This window comes from Phocoena phocoena, chromosome 20 (genome assembly GCF_963924675.1).
Source record: "Phocoena phocoena chromosome 20, mPhoPho1.1, whole genome shotgun sequence".
In the NCBI taxonomy this organism is placed as follows: Eukaryota; Metazoa; Chordata; class Mammalia; order Artiodactyla; family Phocoenidae; genus Phocoena; species Phocoena phocoena.
In genome coordinates, this window is record NC_089238.1 from 10,137,896 (window position 1) to 10,161,818 (window position 23,923).

Consider the following 23,923-nt stretch of genomic DNA (forward strand, 5'->3'; position numbering starts at 1 on the left):
CGTCCCAGCTTTGCCCACTCTGTGTCACCACGGTCTGGGGACAGTTCTGTCTCCCCCACCAGACTGTGAGCCCCAGGAGGGCTGTGATTACTGCCACATGCCCAGCATTGCCCGGCCTGGGACTGGGCACAGGGCAGGGGCTCAGGGGATGCCAGATGGTTCAAACTTAGGCAGAGGGATGCTTGGGTCCCTTCGGGAGACACTTCCACTGCTCCTCCGGAAGAAGTTTCCCAAGTGGTATGGAGGAAAGAGAGAGGGATGAGAATGAATTGTGGGAAGACCGGGTGTATAAATAACTCTCAAGGAAATGTGGGGTCTTTTTGCCTTGGATAACTGGGTTTGGGTCCGGGAATTTGTTTTTTTCCATGCTGGGGAAAGGGAGTTGAATGCCTGATTCTCTGAGAACTTGGGACTCTGGACTCCTAAGTCCTGAGGGCAGGACTCCTGGGTCTGAGAGGGGAGGGGTCTGGGAGTCTAGACTCCTGGATCCGGAGGAGCTGGGTTTCCCACTCTCAGCTCTGGGAACCCCAGACACTAGGGTTAAGCAGGTGGGGCTCAGACCCCAGGGACTGCCGTTCCCGACACCAAGCCGCCCCCTGGTGGCCCCTACGCTCCTTCTCCACAAACCAGAGGACAGACCCGGCTTGGCAGTTTATTTCCACTTCCCAAACCCCTTCCAGCCCCTGGGACTCCCTTTCGCAGCACATCTTGGTGCCCTGTGAGGTGGAAAGAGCGGTGGGTTAGGTAGTATCACATCCAGGTTGGGTGGGGCAGGCAGGGTCAGGCTGAGGGAGGGAACCTGGACGATGCGGGGCCCTCACCTGGCATCCAGGCCTTCGTGGGTCCCTCAGGGGCAGATGGAGGGGAGACTTTCCCTTTAGGAGTTTCTGCAATAGGGAGAATTTAAGGGGGGAATGTCAATTTCCTAGGACCAGTGTTTCCCTTCCTCCCCCACCTTCTCCTCCCTCAGACCCAGGAGTCCTGGACCCCAGCTGCCCTCTCCACTTACCCTCTGGTGCCCTCCCTGGCCTGGGGGCTGGAGGTGATTTCCAATGAGGCTGAGGCCTCAGTCCAAAATCTTGGCAAGGTTAGAGGGGCTCGAAGTCTGGGGAGCGCCAGAGGCGCCTGGAGGGGAGGAGATTAAGAAATTTTGTGGATGAGCTGCAGCTGTCAGGCCCGGACAGGGATAACCCAGTGATGGCGGGGATGGGGGGTGGGAGGGGGGGGCGGGCAGTATGGCAGGATCTTGCCCTCGTCCATGCTGTTTTTCCCCACCCAACACCTCTGGCTTGCTTAGAACAAACTTTTGTTTGTCTATCCATCCATTCATCCACCCATTTGTCCACCCATCTGACCAACCATTCGACCATCCATCCATCCATGTACCCATCCATCCACCCATTCATTCCCCCTTCTATCCCCCCCATCCATCCATCTGTCCGTCTGTCCATCCATCCGTCCACCCATTCATTCATTCATTCATTCATTCCTCCCACAAATTTCCCGAGCAGCTACAGTGTGTCCGGCACTGTTCTGGGCTCTGAAGAGCCAGCCAGGAACCAGACAGACTAAAGTCTCTGTCCTCATGGAGCCAACAGTCTACTAAGCAAGAGGCTTAACGTGAGTCATCGGTGCATGAACAAGGAAGCACCCCCGAGTGTTAGGTGTCCTTCAGAGAACTGAAATAGCGGAGGGGGAGAGTGCGGGCTGATCAGACATGAGGGTGGCTGGGGAAGGCCTCCTGGAGGAGGGGAAAATTGAACAGAAGCCTCAGTGCAAGAAAGATGTGGGCAGAAGCGCTGCAGTGGGTGGTGGGCTTGCTGGCTCGTTAGAAGAACAGCAGGGGGTCCGTTGTTGCTGGAAAGGAGTTGAAGGGGCGGTAGGAGGTCAGATCCCCGGGCCTTATGGGCTGATGGAGAGGATGTTGGCTTTAATTCTTGGAGTCCTGGGGTCTTGGGGGCTTCCAAGAGGTGAGGGAGGGGATCTGATTCAGGTTACAAATGCCCAATCTTGCCGATTTCATCACAACTCCCGGGGCCCATGCCACGCTTGTCCTTATTCTCCACATGGAGACACTGAGGATGGGAGAGGTCCCCCGTGGCCACAGCGAGGTGCCTGGGTCCCCTTGAATGACGGTGTCAACCCCTAGAGGGGGATTTCTCTGCTAGAGAACAGCACCGTGAGGGAGCATGTCTAGCTGGGGTATTCATCCGGTGATGAATGGATGAATCCCCTCATGGCAGGGACTGGCATCACGCTCATTTCACAGACAAGGAAATTAAGGATGAATTCTGGAGTCTGGAGCCAGGGGCCTGGGTTCCAGTCCTGCCTGACTCTCGCCTTTGAGCTGGGTGACCTTCAGCTCTTGGAGCCTCAGTGTACCCCTCTGTATAATAGGGATCATGATAGCATCTACCTTGCCAGGTTGTCATGGCAACAAAATATAGCAGGAGTTACACACGCGTGTTAGCTATTCTCATTATGACAGTCACCTTGCTGGGAAGTAGCACACCCGAGGCTCTCTTCCGCCTCGTTTTGAAAAATGACGGAATTGGAGTTGACTGGAATTTGAATCAGGCCGGGTTTGGGAAAGAGGAAAAGGTCTGCCAGGCGGAGGGCACAGCCTCGGCATAGGTGTGACCCTCTGGCCAGAGGTGCCTGTCATCCTCCGTCCCCCTTCATTGTCCTCAGAGGCCGAGTGCCTCTGAATGTTTCCATTTGTTTCTGGCTACAGGTTGGGATCTGTTTTTAGCTTCCCTGGCTGGTGTCACCGCCCCTGCCCCCCCTCCCAGCTGGCTCTCTTGTTTGCTGTGGTCGAATAATGTTCCCAGACTTCCTGAGCTGTTTGTTTGAAGACTGCCCAGTATCGATTGGATCTGGTGTGTACTCAGCCTGAGATGTTAACAGAGACCTCCCCGCCCCCTGCACCGCAGGAAGCCAGGGGCTCGGAAGCCAGGGGGGTGGGGGGAAGAAAAAAAGCAAGGCCAGGGCTCACTTAGAAAATAAGCAGATGATTTTGGGGGTTTTTAAGGTTTCTCCTCTTTCAGGCTGTGTGTTTGGGCAGGTGCAGTCACCTCTCTGAGCTTTTTTCTTCTGGAAAATGAGGAGAGGAACATTTTTGACTTCAAAGGGTTGTTGGGAAGACTCATTCCATTGATTCATTCAACACCTATTTATTGAGCACCTACTATGTGTCAGGCACGATTCACATAACAGAGAATAAGGCAAAGTCCTAACCTTCAGGAAGGTGACAACCTGCTAACGGTGACAGAAAACAATAGACCATACACTCTGCCAGCCAGTGCAAAGGACTGAGAGAATGCAGCTGGGCAGGGGCTTGGAGGGACAGGGGCGCTGTTTTCAATAGGGTGGTCAGTGAAGGCCTCCCTGAGAGGATGAGATGAGAAAGTGAGCCTGCGGAAAAGAGATACAGGCAGAGAGAACAGCTCGTGCAAAGACCCTGGGGTAGGGCACACCTGGGATGCTGGAAGGAGAGCCAGAAAGCCAACGAGGGGGGATGAATAAGGGAGAGAAGAGAAGAAGCCATAGAGGTGTGGATGCCAGATGGCACCTCGTAAATGGGTGCAGAGAACAAGTGCCTGGCCCGTACCCCTGAGCACCTGGTCAGACTGGGGACCCCAGGGATGAATGGGACCCAAGTTGCCCACCTCAGACCAGTGCCTGACTCACCACCTTCAGCTGGTATTTGCTTCTCGGACTCTCGGGGGGCAGATCCAGGCGAGGGGGCAGGGGAAGAGTTGAGGGGGTCACCTAAGGGAGACAGAGGGTGGGGAGGGGGTTATGAGCTACCATTTTCTTCTCACCTACATGTCCCCCTGCCTGGAGGCCCACCACTCGGGCACTTTCTAGGCTTTGGAGGTAGAATGGAGAATGAGACAAAAGTTCTACCCTCAAGAGGGTTATACTAGAGAAAGCCATAGTCCCAGACCCTAAGGGATGCAAAAGTCCATGCCCCTGGGACCCCCGAATCCTGTCACCAGCCCCCTCCTCCCTCAGACCCTAGGGATTCCAGCTCCAGCTCCCGCCTGGCCCTACCTACCTGCTGCAGCCCCCCTTCGTTGCCATTGCTGTCCTCTGAGTCCTCAGCAGCGGCGCTGGCTTTGAGCTCATGGATAATCACAGCCTCTTGGCCCTTGATCTTGCAGCGGCAGAAGGGGCAGGTCTGGCTGTCTGAGCGCTGGGGGAGTGGGGAGGGAAAGGATCAGGGTCTCCCTGTTCCCCACCAGGTCCCCTGGGACTACTGGGGCCTTTATCCCCAACAGAGTGATGTGGGGAGGACAGACAGAGGGAGGGAGATGGAGACAGAGAGGAGAAATTATGAAGAGAGAAAAATGGAGAGACATGCAGGGCAGAAAGGAGGGGCTGGACCAGAGCCCGAGAGAGCCGCGGTGCTGTGTAGGTCTCAGCTGTACAATAGTGATGCTATGGGCTAGGAATGCCCGAGACACTCAGCTGGGCCATATGTATTCACTGTGGGAGTCCCACAGACACCCCCCCGTCACCACCACTGGGGCCAGTGTTATGGCTGGGCCAGCCCTTTGGTTCTTTTTTTTTGCGGTACTCGGGCCTCTCACTGTTGTGGCCTCTCCCGTTGCGGAGCACAGGCTCCGGACGCGCAGGCTCAGCGGCCGTGGCTCATGGGGCCCAGCCGCTCCACGGCGTGTGGGATCCTCCCGGACCGGGGCACGAACCCGCGTCCCCTGCATCGGCAGGCGGACTCTCAACCACTGCGCCACCAGGGAAGCCCGCCCTTCAGTTCTTATTATGACTGCAGGGCGCATCTCAGCATCAACCATCAGGGGACTTTGAAGAACAAGATTTATTACTCACAGGTCCTGGAGGGTACGGGAGGTTGCAGGTAGAGGGAAGGGAGAGAGGCAGGGAGGGAGGCGGACCTGGAGCTCTGCTTTTATTAGGGGCCAAATGGGGTGCCTAGGGTTTCTGGGGTTCATTATTTGTTGGCAAATTTAAAGCAGAAGAGCGAGAATCAGGGTATGGGAAGAGAGAAGCAGGACCACTCCAGTGCTCAGTTACTTAGGGCTTTCTAAAGGGAAACTTCAAGGGTCGGGGTGGCTAGTTCCTTATCTAGTTGTTTTGTTAGTCCCTGTGTCAGGGAGATGGATGTCTTTGTTATGATAAGCTCCGCAATCAAAAGCTTAAGGTCTAACACTTACATCACAATGGAAAACTTAGTATCAGGCACCCATACTCCACAGGGGTTCCCTTTACCCAGGGGCCTGGATCCTCCCTTGGGAGGTCACTACCACCAGCCCCATTCCCCTGAGAAGGCAGCTAAGGCTCAGAGAGGTAAAGCCACTGGCCCCAGATCACCCAGAGAGGGAATGCTACGGGCTAGGAATGCCTTGGCCATATTTACTGTGGTCAGTCCCACAGACACGTCCCTCCCACACCAGGGCCAATGTAGCATCTTCCACTAATAATGTAACCGGAGAAGGAGAAGCAGAGGTGACAGATGCAGAGTGAGTGAGACAGAGGCATAAATGGAGCAAGTTTCTCCTCTCCCTGGGCCTCAGTTTCCCCATGTGATCGACGAGGCATGTGGGCGATCCTCTAGGGTCTTTTACCATAGGGAGGCGGGGACCGGGCGGGAAGGCAGGGCAGGGTCGGACCCACCTGCCAGGCAGCCAGGCAGCGGCTACAGAGCAGGTGCCCGCACGGCTCCACCTTCACGTCCTTGTTGCTCTCGGCACAGATTTTGCAGAGCTCAAACGTGGAGTCCATGGCCCAGTACAGCTGCAGCTGCTCCTGGCAGGCAAGATGGGGATGACGACGACGAGTGGTGATATCAGCCATGGAGATGCAAGTCAGACACCAGGAAATAAGTCCCAAACCTCTGCACCAGCCCTGAAGCCTCCCCCAAGTTCAAGGCCACGTGTCCCAGTGCCTCCTACATGTGCTTTTGTTATGGGACTTGTTCTCTGGGGGTGGTCTACGCTCAGGGCTGCCAGATTCAGCCAATAAACATACAGGATGCCCCGTTAAACTTGATTTTCAGATAAACAATGAATACATTTTGAGGTCTAAGTGCGTCCCGAATATTGCACGGGATACGCTTATACTCAAACTTTTGTTTGTCATGTCTCCCCTCACCCATGGGATGGCTGGAAGACTAAAATCTGACACAGGGGCTGCCTCTAGTGAGTGCGCAAAGTGCATTAGCTGCTCTGATGATCTCAGCGGTATCATTTCCTGGTTTTATTCCCATGAAAAGCCCCGGGGAAGAGGCAGGGGGAGCTGTGTTTTCCAGAGGAGGAACAGACAGGCTCAGAGAGGCCAAGTGATGTACCCCAGCTCACGCGGCCTCCAAGCCAGTGCAAAACCCCAAGCCCTCTGCGAGTCCAGGGCCTGACTCATGGGAGGGGATCCCTGAGCCATGGCGCAGTGGATGGAGGCGATGGGCGGTGAGCCGGGGAGGGAGGCCGGGCTTGAGCCTCACCTCCGACACGTGGACATGCTGATGGGGTTTCATCTGGCAGAGTTCGGTCAGGTCCGGGTTGTGGTTCTTCCCATCTGGGTAGAGGTAGCTGGGGGAAGGGAAGAGGGGGTACCGAGGGGCCCTCCAGCACCCCTCACCCCGCCCTGGAACATCTGCCCCAAATACATAGCTGGCCTGGGGATATTTTCCCTCCCTTCTCCTGAAATTGGGATTTTGTAGGGCAAGCTGTGCCCTCTCAGGCCCCCAGGGTAGGGCTGTGTCCCCTCAGACCCCCATAGAAGGACAGACTAAGTGACTCCAGCTCTGGAAACTCCAGATGCATGAGAACTAGGAAACATCAAACCTCAGGCCCAGACCTCCCAGAACTTTACCCGTCCTACAGTCTTCAGGTCCCAGCATAATAGCATCTTAGTCACAGATTGCGGGAGTGACCAGATCCTAGAGTCTTCGGCCCACAGGGCTGGGAGGACCCCGCCTAGTCCGTCTACACTATTCTCACTTCACAGAGGGTGACCGGGGCTCAGCGTGGGACAGGCAATGCCCGAGGCCACAGGGTGAGGCCTGGAGGGATGCAGAACCAGGGTTGTGGGCCAGGTCTGAGAGCCTGGCTCCAGGTCAGCCCACAAGAAGGCTCTGCACACCATGGGTCTCCCGTCCAGGTCATAACTGCAGCCCCAGATCAACTCGGGGCCACAGGTTCCCCAAGGCCGGTGGCTCTGCCTGGCCAGCCAGGTAGAGCAGTGCAGGCACCCCGGCCTGGGCCCTGGTGCGGCTTCCCACAAACACACTGCGTGACCTGAGCTGGGCAACTCTACCTCTCTGGCCTCAGTTTTCTCTTCTGTGAAATGGGCATAATTGTGCCTAAGGCAAAGATGGGTGGCAAGGATTAAGACAGTGCTCAGAGAACAAGCAGGACTTGCTCCCACACATACGTACCCAGTGAGAGGGGAAGTGCTAGGATCGATGTGAGACCCAGAAAACTGTCTTGCTGTGTGGTAGAAAGAGCCTGGGGTCGCCTGCCCCCTCTCTCTTGATTTTCCCGTCTCTAAAATTGTGTGTGTGTGTGTGTGTGTGTGTGTACATAGGGTAGGGGGGTTAAACCAGACGGTATTCACACTTGTTTTAACTCTGGGAATCCTCCACTGAAATCTGACCTGGAACTTAGTACTTTATTCGTCAGGTATGAGCTCTGAGCCTGGCTGCCTGGCTTCAAATCCCAGTTCATTAGCTCAGAAGCTAATGTGTGACCTGGACAAGTGTCTCTGTCTCTCTGTGCCACAGTGTCCTCAGTTATCAGATAGAGATATGATAGTATATGTCTGGGTATATGTACACATATATATACGTACACACACACACACACACACAATGGATTTTCATTACTCGCAGACTCTGTAATTTGCAGACTTGCCTACTTGCTAAAATGTATATGGAACCTCAAAATCAATACTCCCTGCGGCACTTTCACAGTCATTCATGACCAGGCCCGCTCCCAGCTGAGGATGAACAAAGCAGCATTTGGCCTTTTCCTTTCATTTCTCATACTGTAAACGTGTCCTTTTTACAGTCTATTTGGTGCCCCATTTTCCGCATTTTAATGCTTTTTCTCCGTGACTTGGCTGGCTTAAATGCCCCCCAAGCAGAGTGCTGAAGTGCTGTCTCATATCCTAAGCACAGGAAGGCCGTGATGTACATTAGGGAGAAAATACGTGTGGGAGATGAGCTTCGTTCAGGTGAGTTACTGTGCTGCGGGCCGTGAGTTCAATGTGAACGTATCGATGATATATCAATGTATTAAATTAGGTGTCCTTAAACAGAAATACACATAAAGGTTATTATGTAGTGACTGGTTGACAAAAATGTGACCAGAATCTTGCAGGAACCTACAGCTGTATTTCCCCTAGGAGCAACGGCTCAGGAGTCACTAATTCAGTGTTGGCTGCGATTTTGTAGAACAGAACTACCACAAATAATGAGAAATAATGAGAATCAACTGCATATCTATCTGTCTGTCCGTCCGTCCGTCCGTCCATCCATCCATCTACCTAGCTACCTAACTACCTACCTATCTAATGTATGTATCCATCCATTCTTTCTTTCTCTCTCTCTCTCTCTCTCTCTCTCTCTATCTACCTACCTATCTATCTATCTGTCTATCATCATCCATGTATCTATCCATCATCTATCTCATAGTGTAACATATAGATATGACCGCTAGCTAAGGAGGCTCTGGTTAAATGTCCAGGGTGAGACTTGGGAACCTCACCTACCAATTTTTCCCCTCCCGTCCTACCCAAGGCAGATTCCGAAAGAGGGGCCCTGGGGCAGCCAAGATTACAGATTGAAAACCCCAGTCTAGCTTTTTGCCCAGTTCTCCTTCTGCTCTAACAGTCTAAATTCTAGAATAGGATACGGATATCTAGAAGCAAAAGCCCTTGAGTGCAAGTCCAAGGAAGGGGACCACTGGGATTGTGCCCAACTCCCACACACTCCTCGGAGAGCTGCTACTAGCCCAACAGGGCAGCTTTGTGGGAACTAGAAAAGGTGCCCTTTCCTCTGGACCCTTGTCTGCCACCTGCTGGCACATTGTAGTACTGCAAATTTATGTTGTCTACTCTGTGAACCCTGTGCCCTCAGGCGTGGTGATCTTGGGCAGTGCTCTACATGCATGACCTTTCGAAGCGCATTCTGTTGACACCCTCCGCCTGCTAGGATGGTGACTCACAAGCCTTCCTTTTGTCCTTCCAGGAGTGCCTGGAACAGAGGTTTGTTGAGAGGGATGGTCTGCAGGATGTTGCCATCTGAGCTCACGAATCCGATGGCCCACTGCCCCGGGCGAGTGCAGCTGGGCCGGAAGACGTAGCTGGAGGAAGAGGTAGGAAGGGATGGGGTGAGGGAGCGGTCACTGCTGTCCTTTCTAGAACTCGCCGGCCCTTCACCCTATCGGGGATCCAGGTCTCTAAGTCCGTGCTCCCTTATAAACTTCTAGGCAGTGAGGTGCTAGACCCTTGGCTGCCACTATAGGGAATGTCTGCTGTGTTCACCTGCTTGGCTCCTCCTCTACCTTCACTGGGGTTTAGACAAAGCTGATTCTGGCTTGCCAACCAGTCCTTTTCAGGACCCCGGCCAGAGTGATGGGAGTCAGCCTTGGGACTTTTGCTGGAAGTATTAGGAGTAAGGCACTCCATTTCTATAGGGTTGATAAGCTGGTAGGGTGTAAAGCTGGGGCTTCTACAAACCATTTGCCACCATGAGGAAAGACTGTGGTTGAGAATGAGGCTAACAAAGAGGAAAGCAGGGGGAGAACAGGAACTGATTTCTGACAATAGCACTTGAGCACCTGGATCCAGCTGTGCCTGAAACCCAAACCTGGTCTTTTCAGTTATGGGCATTAATCCATTTCTTTTTCTTTCCCTTTACACCAGTTTGAAGTACAACTGGAAGAGTGCTAATACATACCATCTTGGGGGTCCTGCACCTCAGCCCTGCAAAGACGTAAGGATCTGACATCCGATTCCCTTAACTTCCAGGGAGCTCAGTCCCTCAATTTTTAGCCCTCTAGAGGGATCCAACAGCTCAGAACTCCTGGCCTGAAATACTTTAAGGACTCAGGTGTCTGGTTTCCCAGAAGGTGGGAGGTCATATTTAAAATATTTAACAGATGGTACTGCATAGGCTCTAACCTATCAGAAACAAATCTTATCCTGGGGCAGGGTCTTCAGGCCCCCTTGCCAGACCAGGTATTGTCCCTTTAGCTGCTGGATCTTGGGCAGGTCTAGGTGGTCCCGGGAGAACCTAGGTCGTAGGGGGCACTCAGCATCCTATCTCTGAGTTCTCGACTCTCTGGGGTCCCATGTACTGCGGCCCTTCGGTTCTTACTTTCTGCAGGATGTCTAGGCCATCCAGACACCCCAGCCTAGGACCCAGACCCCTGCACCCTTGGCAGCCTTCTCCTCGAGTCCTGGCCCTTTTACCTGCCTGGCTTGTCTCTGTAGGTCTGCAGACGTGCTCGGACCTCATCGTAAGTGAGGAAGGCCATGTAGCCTGGGTGGTTGACGGCCAGGAGCTGCCAGTTCTTGAGGAGCGTTGGCCATGGCTAAGGTGGGGCAGTGCTTGGGTCAGGGAGTGTCCGCTGAGGAAGCAGCCCACACCCCTAGTGTCTCCCAGAGTCCAAGAACCCAGACACCTCCCTCACTCCCGAAGATACTCCCTCAGGAATATATTTGACACAGAAGATTCCAGACCCTTCCTTCTCCAGAACCCAGGAATCCGGCCCCCATCCGCCTCCTCCCTCAGACCCACAAGCCCAAGTCCCCAGCCCCTCCTCCCCCAGGACCCAAGCGTCTGGGCTTCAGGCACTGGCCTTGCCTGACCTGGAAGAGCCTGGTGAAGATGTCAAACTCGAACATGGACACGTGGCCGCTGCAGGTGAGGTCGATAGTGGAGCGCAAGGCCAGGGTGGTGCAGCCAGGCTCCACGGGGTGGCAGAGGCACAGAAGCGGCTCAAACTCAGCCCAGGGCAGCACACACCTAGGTGCAAGGGTGTGGGGGGAGGGGACTGTAGGCGGAGCCTCTGGGAAGCTAGAATGGGAGCACTTCTGGGAAGGAGGCAACAAGGGGCCTGGGTCCTGGGTCTGAGGGGGGAGGGGCCAGGGGCCTGGATCCTGGGTCTGAGGGGGGAGGGACCGGGGGCCTGGATCCTGGGTCTGAGGGGAGAGAGGGGTCTGGATCCTGGGTCTGAGGGGAGAGGTGGGCCTGGATCCTGGGTCTGAGGGGGGAGGGGGGCCTGGACTCTTAGGTCTGAGGGGGGAGGGGCCGGGGGCCTGGACACCTGGGTCCGTGGGCGGGGGCAGGATGGGGTCCCAGGGGCGGGTGCTCACTCACCGGGCTCCGCAATGGTCTCTCCAGAAAGTGTGGGCCGGGACCTCGGTGAGCTGGTACGTGTGTCCACAGTATTTGCCCTCAGGGAAGAGTGCGCCCAGCTCCGCGCACATGTGGCTGAAGATGAGGGTCAGCTTGGCCAGCTGTCGCCTGCGAGGTTGGGCTCTGAGGACCTGGACTTGACCTTGGGGCCCCCACGGACACCTCCACCCTCTGGCCAGAACACGCACAGGGGTGAGGCCCCCAGAATCTGTCTAGGGTGTCAGTGCAGGATAAAAGTAGATTCCAAGACCGCCTGTTGCAGTGCTGATGCCTCCCCACTCAGAACCTCAGTGTCCCTGTCTGTGAAGGAAAGGGAGGTACCACCTAATATCCAAGGCATCCTCCGGCAAATAAATCCCAGCCTCTGCCTGAAGCCTTGCCTAGCTGGACGTGGGGACCACTAGGGCTGGGGCCATTTAGGGCGGCCTGAGTTCGGAGACTCCCTGTTGTTTTTAGCAGCACTGGGTGGTGGACCCCTGTGCTTCCTCCTGCTGGCTGCCTCCCTGAGGGGCCGTTCAGGACGTGGCGAGCAGTAGAGGGTAGCTCCGACACGTAGTTGTGTGATTTTTGGCAAGTTCCTTTTTCCCTCCCCTGCTAAGCCTCAGTTTCCTCAACTGTGAAATGGGCATAAATACTGGGTAAGTACAGCCTCTGCTTCACAGGGGGAGCGATGAGGATTCTTACCCATCTTACGAGCACCTAAAATGTCAAGCACAACCTAGTATACAGTCGGCACTCAGGGCATGTTAATTACTATTACTGTTCTTATTATTTTATATTAGTAACCTCCAGGTCTGTAGGATTCCTGATGCCATATTTTTTTGGCTGCATTGGGTCTTGGTTGTGGCACACGGGATCTTCATTGCAGCGCGCAGGCTTCTCTCTAGCTGTGGCGCGCGAGCTCCAGAGCACGTGGGCTTAGTTGCAACATGGCATGTGGGATTCCTAGTCCCCTGACCAGGGATCAAACCCGTGTCCCCTGCATTGGAAGGTGGATTCTTAACCACTGTACCGCCAGGGAAGTACCCCTGATGCCTTTTATAGGGCCACCCTTGACAGTTTCTAAGCACCCTCCCTTCCCAGAGTCTGTAATATAGTCACTATTCACATGTGACTGGTCCAAGTTGAGATGTACTCTAAATGTGAAATACACACTACATTTCAGAAACTTAGCGCAAAAGGAAAAAAAAAAAAAAGAATGTGAACGATCTCATTAATCATCACCTTATATTGATCATAAGTTGAGATATATTGGATATAGTGAGTTAAAGAAAATGTTACTAAAATTTATTTCACCTGTCTAAAAAAACTTTTTGTAATATGTCTACTAGAAAATGAAAAATTACATATGTGGCTTGTATTAGATTTTAGTGGAAAGTCCTGGTCTAGAATCTCCGTCAAAGAGTTGCTAGGACCCTCAACTCTAGAAAATCCACTGAGATACTCACCGAGCCAAGCTTCCTAGTTTCCAGAACCTACTGCATCTAGAACAGTGGTTCTCAGTGGAGTTATACCACCATTCTAAGGAGCTTCTAGACATTTACTTGAGGCTGGATTGTGGGGACAATCCCCTCCAGTTAGATTTACCCACACCCCACTCAATTTTCCAATGTCCCATCAGACATCTGTGAAGGTGGAAAATCCATTTATAATGATCTGACCTTAGAACCCAGTTCAGTTTCACATAAGCATTTTTTATGGCCACGCCCCGCAGCTTGTGGGATCTTAGTTCTCAGACCAGGGATTGAACCTGCCCTCTTGGCAGTGAAAGCATGGAGTCCTAACCACTGGACCGCCAGGGTATTCCCTACATAAGCATTTTTTGCACTTTGAAAATTGATTTTGAATTTTACAGAAATTCTCTATCCTATGTATCCAGGGAAGTCTGTTTGACTCAGCAACAGTGATTCTTCCCTCCAAGTGCAAGTGTCTGACTCGTCAATTCTACCTTCCAGAATAATTGTAACTATGCCTTGGCATTTTCATTTGAAATATAGATAATTTTATTATGAAGAACATTCCTTTTATCTCCTCCTTATAATACATTTTGGGCATTATAGTGGGTTATTTTAAAGAATTATGAATAGGTAGGTTATTTACCCTATGTATTTCATTTCAGGATGAATTTAAAGAAACACTACAAAATGTGTGGTCTAAAAAAGGGGCGTGGGGGCCTGTTGGGATTGAGAACCGCTGTTCCAAACCTTGTTCTGGGCTCTAGGCCTCAAACCTCTGCCCCTGTCACTCGGCAGCCCTTTCCCCAGAATTCAGAACTGGAGCCGCCAACCTGCAGACAAGCAGGTCCTGAGCTAGCTCTTCCTCAGGAACTAAAGAGGCTCTGGGAGTCCCCCAGGCGGGGGCGGTGATGGGGGCTTAAAGAGTACTTTGTCTAGCGATCCTCATGCAGGAAGCTCCCTGGGGTCTCCACATTCCAGGATGTGTGTCTAAATCCTCTGGGAGAGCAGCCCGCTTCTTAGCCAAGAAAGAGGGGGAAATGCGGAGCTCAGTGCCCAGGTGCCCAAGGAAGGAAAAGCCTGGGTGGCCCAGTTTTCCATGTTCCTTCAGGGAGAAGGGCTTGGGACCGGGACCCCTGGGTCCGAGGGAGGAGGGAGCTGGGAGCATGACCTGGGACCCACTCGCGAGCTCACCTTTGTCCTGGCGCAAGGGCTCACCTGAGTCTGGAGCCCTCCCGGAAGAGCTCGTCGTTGGCAGTCTTCCGGCCCCGGGGTGGCAGCAGTGCCGCCACCTGCCTGCTCTTGGCCTCCAGGTTAGCGAGATAGACCACGAGAAAGTCCATCGCACCACCGGGACCCTCGGGGCCGCCTCCGCCGCCCGCCTGCCGGGCGTGCGCCACCTCGCGCAGCAGCTGCGCGGTGCGGGGCAGCAGGTCCCGCAGCGAGGGGGGACTCGAGGCGAGCCGGGGGTCCCCGCATTGCTCTTCCAGGCGCTGCAGCAGCCTCACCGCCCGACCGAACGCTCTGGATTCTCTCCACTGCCGTCCCCGCAGGGCCGCCGCAGCCATGAGTTCCTCCGATGCCGGAGGAGGTGAGCGAGTGGCTGGGAGAGGCGCGGCCCCGCCCAGCCCGAGGTGGGGGCGGGACGGGGCGGGCCAGGTGAGGGCGGGACCTGGAGAACCCGGGAGGGGACTGCAGGTACCTGTGCGTCCAAAGGGGGCGGGGGCTGGGGACTCTGGCAACTGGGTTCCTTAGAGATGGGGTTCAAACGTCTGATCCCCAAAGAAAAGCCGGATGGGGTGGCTTTGGTGGGTGGCGATAGGACTTCCTGAATGGGTGGGAATCGCAGGTAAGATGCCTGGGCCCCTTCTGGGAAGGGCTGAGGACTGGGTCCCAAGATAGCAGTGGAGGAGGGGTTGGGGGAAACCTAGGACTTTTGTTGGGGGCGAGAGTGGGGCTGGGAGTTTAGCTACCCAGACCCTGAAGGGGATGGGGTTGGAACGTGGCTTTCCTGGGTCGTGGCTCAAAGTTTGGGTCATGGGTCGTGGCATGGGATTAAAGGTCAGAGAGCTGAACTTTCTAGGAGGAAATGTTAGGGAAATATTGTGATCCTTCTGTCCCTGAGAAGGAACACAGCGTGCCCAGACCCGTGGGTCCCCTAAGAGCAGGAGTTGGGAGAAGGGTGTCTGAGGGAGCAGGAATTTGGTGACATAATTCCTGGGTCCCCACAGCAGGGGCCTGCGAAAAATCGGGCTGGAGTTGAGACACCCAGATTTCCAAAGGAGGTGGGGGCTTCTGGGTCCTCAGGGGATGAGGCGGGAAGATGGGGTTCATGAATGCTGAGGCCCAGGCGCGGCTGCTCAGCGCAGGGCTGGAGAGACGTGGTTCTCTCCCCAACCTGCGCCACCTGTAGCATCTCCCCAGCCAGGGCTGTGCGTTGGGCGGCCACGGCGCGGGGGCGTTGTGGGCCGGACCGTCCCTCCGCCCCCAAGGCATCCAGGCCACGCCCCTGGGCGTCCTGGCCACGCCCCAGCCAGGAGACTGGCCAAGTTCTGATTACAAGTATGCACATACCTAGAGAATTTCCAATCAGAGAATAATAGTAATAGCTAACTTTTATTAAACATTCACTCTCTGTCGGTCCTTGTGCGTCAGGCTTTACATTTTCTCACTGAATTCTCAAAAACTCTTTGAGGTAGGAGGGGGAGAGGGATGAGGATGAGAGATGAGGCTCCCATTGCACCCCACCCTCCTCCTCAGCCCCCAGCCCCCATCTCTCAGAACCCGAGAATCCTTAACTTGTGGAATCTTCAAATTTACGTCTCAGACGAAGCGAAGACCCGGGCTTTGCCGTCAGGATGGAGGGGTCTGCCTCCCAGCTCCTTGCCTTCCTGCATCCTCTGAGCCTCAGTTTCCACCTCCGCGAAACAGGATGAAAACCCACTGGCCTGGCAAAAATTCAAAGTTTTGATTATACCAAGTGTTGACCAGGAGCTGATGGAAGTGTAAACGGACAAATTAGGTCGGAGAATAATAACTTGACAGGATCCATCAAAGCCTTGGCAGGGCAAGGCCATTGCCAGCTGCCTCCTTCAGAGCCGTGGCTTGTAAACACTTTTGCTCACACTGGGACGTTATACACCTGAAACAAACAAGTTTCACAGGGCAATCCTTACCCCGACTATGTGCATGCGCTCTCGTATCTTCTATTCAATTTAATTTAATTTCATCAAAGGGAAAATTGTGTTTGCAACCCACGAAATTGATTTCACAACCCACTAATGGATCTTGTTGGGCAGGTTGTAAAAATACTGCCCTAAGAAACTCCAAGAGACGTGTTCAGGGATGTTAATTGCAGCCTTGTTGGAAATGGAGAAAACTGGAAACAGGGCAAGTGTCCATCATCAGAAGCAATGAATACATTGTGGTATCCGTTCACAAAGGACTCCCACAGAGCAGTTCAAGTGAATGAACTGGACACACATTCTAACAACCTGACTCGTAAAAACGTAATGATGAGTGTACTGTGTTGAACAGTACCCCTCCCCCACTTGTGTCCACTGGAACCTATGAATGTGACCTTACTTGGAAATAGGTTTTTTTTAATTTTTTAAAAAATTAATTTATTTTTGGCTGTGTTGGGTCTCCGTTGCTGTGAGCAGGCTTTCTCTAGGTGTGGCAAGCGGAGCTACTCTTCCTTGAAGTGCGTAGGCTTTTTACTGCTGTGGCTTCTCTTGTTGCGGAGCACCGGCTTCTCATTGTGGTGGCTTTTGTTTGTTGCGGAGCACCGGCTCTAGGCGCGCGGGCTTCAGTAGTTTTGGCACGCGGGCTCAGCAGTTGTGGCTCGGGGGCTCTAGAGCGCAGGCTCAGTAGTTGTGGCGTACGGGATTTGTTGCCCCGCAGTATGTGGGATCTTCCCCGACCAGGGCTCGAACCCGTGTCCCCTACATTGGCAGGAGGATTCTTAACCACTGCGCCACCAGGGAAGCCCAGAAATAGCGTTTTTGTAGGTGTAACCGAGTTAAGATGAGGTCATACTGAATTAGGGTGGTCCCTAAATCCAATATGACTGGAAATTTGGACACAGACACAGGTACACCCACAGGGAGAAAGCCATGTGACGACAGAGGCAGAGATTGGAGTGATGCATTTATAAGCCAAGGATTGCTGGGAAACACCAGAAGCTAGGAAGCGGCAAGGAAGTACCCTCCCCTAGAGCCTTCAGAGAGAGCATAGCCCAGCCAGCACATTGGTTTGGGGCTCCTAGTCCCCAGAATTTTGAAAGAATAAATTTGTTGTTGTTGTTGTTGTTTTGGCGGTACGCGGGCCTTTCACTGCTGTGGTCTCTCCCGTTGCAGAGCACAGGCTCCGGACGCGCAGGCTCAGCGGCCATGGCTCACGGGCCCAGCCGCTCCGCGGCATGTGGGATCTTCCCGGACCGGGGCACGAACCCGTGTCCCCTGCATCGGCAGGCGGACTCCCAACCACTGCGCCACCCGGGAAGCCCAAATTTGTTGTTTTAAGCCGCTGAGTTTGTGGTCCTTTGTTACAGCAGCAACAGGAAATTAATACAATAAGTTAAAAAAAAAAAAAAAAAAGCAAGTGCAGAAGGATTAGTACAACACAATGTTGTTTATACCAGGTAAGGAAACCTGCAAAGGGAATTCCCTAGCGGTCCAGTGGTTAGGACTCCGTGCGCTCACTGCCGAGGACCCGGGTTCAATCCCTGGTCAGGGAACTAAGCTCCCACAAGCTGCACGGCGTGGCCAAAAAATAAAGCAAAGAAAAGAAAACCTGCAAAACCAATGCTCTATATTATTGGGGGATGCATCGTATGTGATAATAGTATGAAACCATGAGTGGTAATGTTGAGCATTAAATGCAGGACATGTCGAAGGAAAAAGATGGACTCTGAGGATACAATGGGACTACGATATCGTTAACGCTTTAATTAAAAAAAACTGTGCCAAATATGGCAAACTGGTTAAGAGTTCATATAGTTGCAAAGTGGATACAAAAGCAGTGGATGAAGGCTTCCCTGGAGGCGCAGTGGTTAAGAATCCGCCTGCCAATGCAGGGGACATGGGTTCGAGCCCTGGTCCGGGAAGATCCCACATGCCGCGGAGCAGCTAAGCCCGTGCGCCACAACTACTGAGCCTGCGCTCCAGATCCCATGCTCTGCAAGAAGAGAAGCCACCGCAATGAGAAGCCCGCGCACCGCAAAGAAGAGTAGCCCGCGCTCGCTGCAACTAGAGAAAGCCCGCCCGCAGCAAAGAAGACCCAACACAGCCAAAAATAAGTAAATAAAATAAATAAATTTATTTTTAAAAATCAGTGGATGATAAGAAAAGATACTGAAAAATCACTATCAGTTAGGGAAATGAAAATCCAAACCACAAGGACATCCCACTTCACACCTGCCAGGAAGGCTATAATCAAAAAGACAGACAATAATAAGTACTGGAGAGGCTGTGGAGAAACTGGAACTCTCAGACAGTGCTGGTGGGGATGTAAAATGGTGCAGCTGCTTTGGAAAACGGTTTGGTAGTTCCTCAAAATGTTAAACATAGAGTCATTGTATGATCCTGGAATTCCATGCCTATGTATATATATCACAGAGAACTAAAAACATATATCCACACAAAGATTTGTGGAAACCACTTAAATGCCCGTCAAATGACAATGGATAAACGGGTAAATTAAACGCAGTATTCCCATATAATGGAATATTATTTGGCCATTAAAAGGAGTGAAATATTGATACAGGCTACAACGTGGATGAACCTCAAAAGCTTTATGCTAAAGTAAAAGAAGCCAGTCACGAAAGACCACATATTGTACGACTCAATTTATATAAAATGTCCAGAAGAGGCAAACCTATAGAGACAGGAAGAATATTAGGGATTGCCTAGAGCTGAAGGAAGGGGGTTAGGGGGAAATAGGGAGTGACTACTAACGGGCAGGGGGTTTCTTTTGGGGATGAAGAAATGTTTTAAAATTGATTGTGGTGACGATTTCACAACTCTCTGAATTCACCAAAACCACTGAATTGTACACTTTAAATAGTTGAATTGTAGGCTATATACATTATATTTAATAAAACTTTCTAAAAAGTGGAGGCCGGACCCCAGAGTAGCCACAAGAGGGCGCACTAAGCACAGATTTACCTCCTCCCTTGGGAACTGAGTTTCTCAGGCCCTGCCCACACCTTTGAGAATCTGGCCACGCCCCAAGGTTCTGACCACACCCCAGGATATGGCCTGTCATTCATCCAGGCCACGCCTCTGAAACTTTGCCCACACCCCCAAGACCCTGGCCACACCCCAAAGCCCATGTCATACCCCAAAGCAGAGTCTGAAGCAGCGAATTCACACTCCCAACTCCCCAAGCTCTGACCACAGATGCATGCACAGACTTAAATCCTCTTAGAAACACAGAGCCTTAAAACAATGACTTTCAATTTGCAAGCGTTCTTTTCTTTCTTGAAATCATTTTAAACTTACAGAAAAGTTGCAAGAATAGGACAAAGGTTTCTTGTATACCCTTTGCCCAGACTCATCAATTGTTAACAATTTGTCAATTTGCTTTATTATTTGCTCTCCCCCTCCCTCGAACCATTTAAGTTTCAGGCATTCTACCTCTTTGCTCCTAAACACTCCGATGTGTATCTCCACGTACAAGAACATTCTCTTACACAGTTACAGTACGGTTATCAAAAGCAGGACAGTTAACAGTGATACAATACTAGCATGTAACACTGCAGCCTATATTCAAATCGCCACTTGTCCCCAAATTATCCTCATAGCAAACCATTTTTTCCAGTCCAGAATCCAATCTGAGATCATGTGTTGCATTTGGGTTGTTTTTTTTTTTTTAATTTCGTTTATTTATTTTTGGCTACGTTGGGTCTTCGTTGCGGCGCATGGGCTTCTCATTGCGGTGGCTTCTCTTGTTGCAGAGCACGGGCTCTAGGCGCGTGGGCTTCAGCAGTTGTGGCTCTCGGGCTCTAGAGCGCAGGCTCAGTAGTTGTGGCGCACGGGCTTAGTTGCTCCGTGGCATGTGGGATCTTCCCGGACCAGGGCTCAAACCCACGTTCCCTGCACTGGCAGGCAGATTCTTAGCCACTGAGCCACCAGGGAAGTCCTGCATTTAGTTTTGATGTCTTTATACTGTCCTTCAGTCTGGTACAACCGCTCAGCCTATCTTTGTGTTTGACGTTTTCGATAAATCACAGGCCACTTCTTAGCTCTTTGGTAAGGTGTCTAGATTTGGGTTTGTCTGACATTTCCTTGTGATCAGATTCTGGTGGCAGGAATATTATAAAAGTGATGCTGTGTCCTTCTCAGTGCATGGTATCAGAAGGTACACGATGTTTGTCATCCCATTCTTGGTGATGAATTCCTTCGCTTGGTGAAGGTGAATTGTGGAATCCCGGACTCACCGACCCACCAGGTCAGTGTCTCCCCTTTCTGGGCCTCAGTTTCCCTTTCTGTAAAATGGAGGTGTGGCTGACTTGAGGGTCTGCTCACACACCGAACCAGCAGATGTGTTCTGTTTAGTTCGTATGCTTTTAAAAGCATTTTGGGGGGACAGCACCCACATTTAAGATTTGGCAGATTTCATGCAAGCGCTTGAAAGAGATATTCTCTGACTGAGCATCTGGGTTTACTCAGGGTGGTGATAACAAGTGAAACTTTGCAACAGAGGCTGGGCCTCTGGAGCAATGCATTGAAAGCATGACTTCTGGCTCTAGAATGCAAGGACTTTCACAGATGAGAACAGTTCTTGGTGGTGGTGGTTAAGGGGGGTGTTTAATTCTGGGAGGGCTGGCGGGGGGAGACTGGAGACCCTCTATATAGCCCTTCTCCCCTCCTTCGAGTCTTTCTTCAGGGGAAGGGGGCCGGGTGTGGAAGGACACGTGCCCAGTCCCAAGGTCAGGAAGCTGAGAGGGGGTTTCCATGTGTGGAGAGGCCAGATCCTTTGTTTTAGAGAAGTAAGTTACCAAGGTCAGGGCCGGGTTCAGCTTTTGAACCGGGGGATAGTTTCTCACACACAAAGAGGCACATCACCTACAGTTTGGACCCACAGATACAAGGAGATCTTGACACACACTCCAGGCTGGTGATGGGGCTGGCACCTACACTCTCATCAAATCCTCATCAACCCATCAGCCCTCAGACGTGGGCATTATTCCCATTTTACAGATGCGGAAACAGAGGCTCGGGGCCTGAAGTCGCCGGATCAAGGTCACACGGCTAGGGAATGGAAGGGCTGGACTTGAACTCAGTTCTAACTCCGGGGCCTGTGCTCTCAACGACACATCACCTGTTATGTTGCAGCCTTTCCACACACACATGCGTGTGCACACACAGAATAATAGGCACAACCACATACAACCTTCCTGTGAGTCAAGAGGGCCCAGCGACTATGAGCGTGGGTCTAGGAGGCAGGAGACCTGGCCTTGGATGGGCAACTTGCTCTCTCTGAGTCTCAGTTTTCTCATCTGGAATATGGGTGCCATCATGGTCAATACATGGCTGCTAATATTTGCTCCCAAACTGGTCACACAGTGTGACAGGGGACCAGACACAGCCACAAAGAATCGCAGACACCATAATGCAATGGGGAGTGGGTGAGGCTCACTCATTCTACCGTCACTTCTCAGGGGTCTGCTCCGTGCCAGGCAGTGTGCTGGCTGCTGTGGGTAGGGCAGCAGGAGGAAACTGTCCTCCCAGGGCTCACGGTCTGCTGGAGAGACAGTCATTGCACATGACCTTGCTCATGTGGTGGGATTATCACGTGGGAAGTTCTCACACACAGCTGCTTGCAGGGCCCAACAGTCACCCTCTGTAGTGGGTTGAGCGGTGGCCTCCCACAAAGATATGTCCCCATCCTTACCCCCCAAAACCTTTAAATGTGACCTTATTTGGAAAAAGGGTCTTTGCAGATGCACTTAAGGTTAGGATCTCAAGATGAGATCATCCTGGATTACCTGGGTGGGTTTAGGGCTAAACCCAGTGACAATTGTCCTTATAAGAGCCAGAAGAGAAGACACAGACACACAGCAGAGGAAGCCATGTGAAGATGGAGGCAGAGATTGGAGAGATGCAGCCACAAGCCAAGGAATGCCAGCGGCCACCTAGGATCCTCCCCTAGAGCCTTTGGAGGGAGTGTGGCCCTGCTGACACCTTCATTTTGAACTTTTGGCTTCCAGAACTGTGAGAGAATAGATTCATTTTGAGCCATCTAGTTTGTGGCCATTTGTTACAGCAGCCCTAGGAAACCAACATGTCTTCCAAATCAGGCAGCTCTAGGGACACCATAGCCCAGAGGCAGCATCAAAAGCACTGGCACATGGCTTCCCTGGTGGCTCAGTGGTTGAGAGTCCGCCTGCTGATGCAGGGGACGCGGGTTCGTGCCCCAGTCCGGGAAGATCCCACATGCCGCAGAGCGGCTGGGCCCGTGAGCCCTGGCCGCTGAGCCTGTGCGTCCGGAGCCTGTGCTCCGCAACGGGAGAGGCCACAGCGGTGAGAGGCCCGCGTACAGAAGAAGAAAAAAAAAAAAAATCGGGCTACCCAGTCAGAGCTGCCCCAGAAGTGCGTGTACATGGATGTGTGTGCGTGTGTGTACACACACACACCCCTAGCCTAGACGCAACAGTGTCTCCTAGGAAGATGTTAAGGCGGTGGGCCCCACAGATACAGCATGTTGTGGAGTCACCGCAGCAGAAATGTTCACAATCACCAAGACATACAAAGACCCAGAGGCCCAAGGAGGGCCCGCCAGACTGAAAAACCCACACTCAGCATCACTCGGAAACACAAACACATGGTCACTCAAGAAGACCAATAGAATGGGACCAAGGTTGCCAGCTTCTCCCAAAGGACACCACTTTCTCCAAGGCTGGAGGCACTGGGGGCTGACATGGGGTCCAGCCCTTTCTTGGGGGTTCCAGCTTGTCCTTGCCCCCCCCATTGTACATCCATCTTCCCTTCCCAACGGGCAAATCTCTGTAACAAATCACTTATCCATATACCCACCGCTTAGTGATGTTGCTTCTCTGATCGAATAGAGACTCCGATGATATTTACATCCTAACCCCTGGAACTCTGTGAATGTTACTTCATATGGCAAAAGGGATTTGGCAGATGTGAGGAAGTTAAGGGTCTTGAGATGGGGGAGATTATCCTGGATTATCTGTGGGCACCTGGGGGAATCACAGGGTCCTCCTAAGAGGGAACCGGGAGATCAGAGTAGATGTACAGATAGAAGCAAGAAGGTGCTGTGATACAAGGAAGGGGCCATGAGCTAAGGAATTCAGGCGGCCTCTGGGAGCTGGATAGTGCAAGGGACCAGATTCTCCTCTAGAGCTTCCAGGAGGAACCAGCTCTGCTGACACTTTGACTTTGGTCCAGTCAAGTTGATTTTGGACCTCTGAGCTCCAGAACTATAAGAGGATGAATCTGTGCTGTTTTAAGCTGCTGAATCTGTGGTGCTTTGTTACTGTGGTAACGGGAAATGAATGCAAACCCTGACTGATACGTAAGAGACGCATCCAGACGGTCAAAAATATATATGTATGTCGGGGGGCCCTGGAGCCACTGAATCAAAATGTGACACACCAAGCGAGGCAGTCACATAGAAACAATCACACGATGACTGCAGGTCTCAATGTTAGGAACACTCACAAATGCTACACGCACGGAGACCCAGAGGCAACTGGCATCAACAGTTTACCACAGGTACACAATTGGGGGGAACCAGCTGTGGTACACAGGGACCCACAAACCGCAGAATCCTTCAGAAGCACACATACACACACATGCACTATGGAATCCAACGGGGTCCTCTGGAAAGATGTCACACTTCACGTCGTCCCCAGAAACAATGGCACAGTGACACAATGACAGAACATTTACAACACACCGTAAGTCCTAGAGTCGCCCACACATGTCACTGTCAGTCTGAGACTCACACAGAGTCAGCTGGATACAGCACCCAGGTGGGCACACACACAAACACACTTCCTCCAGACCTCCTCATGAAAGAGGCCTAGCAAAGCCAGGGA

General features: G+C 52.5%; 1 protein-coding gene across 1 annotated transcript; it reads right to left on the bottom strand.

The window, feature by feature from the left end:
* Nucleotides 1-877: 877 nt before the first annotated feature.
* CBLC (Cbl proto-oncogene C) lies at nt 878-14,423 on the bottom strand. Its single transcript, XM_065898297.1, has 11 exons — nt 14,074-14,423; nt 11,363-11,509; nt 10,852-11,008; nt 10,453-10,574; nt 9,204-9,341; nt 6,479-6,566; nt 5,656-5,787; nt 4,061-4,198; nt 3,691-3,771; nt 1,010-1,125; nt 878-887 (listed from the first exon to the last, which is right to left on the bottom strand). The coding sequence occupies exons 1-11, from the start codon at nt 14,421-14,423 to the stop codon at nt 878-880; spliced, it is 1,479 nt and encodes a 492-aa protein (XP_065754369.1).
* Between the last annotated feature and the right edge of the window lie 9,500 nt (nt 14,424-23,923).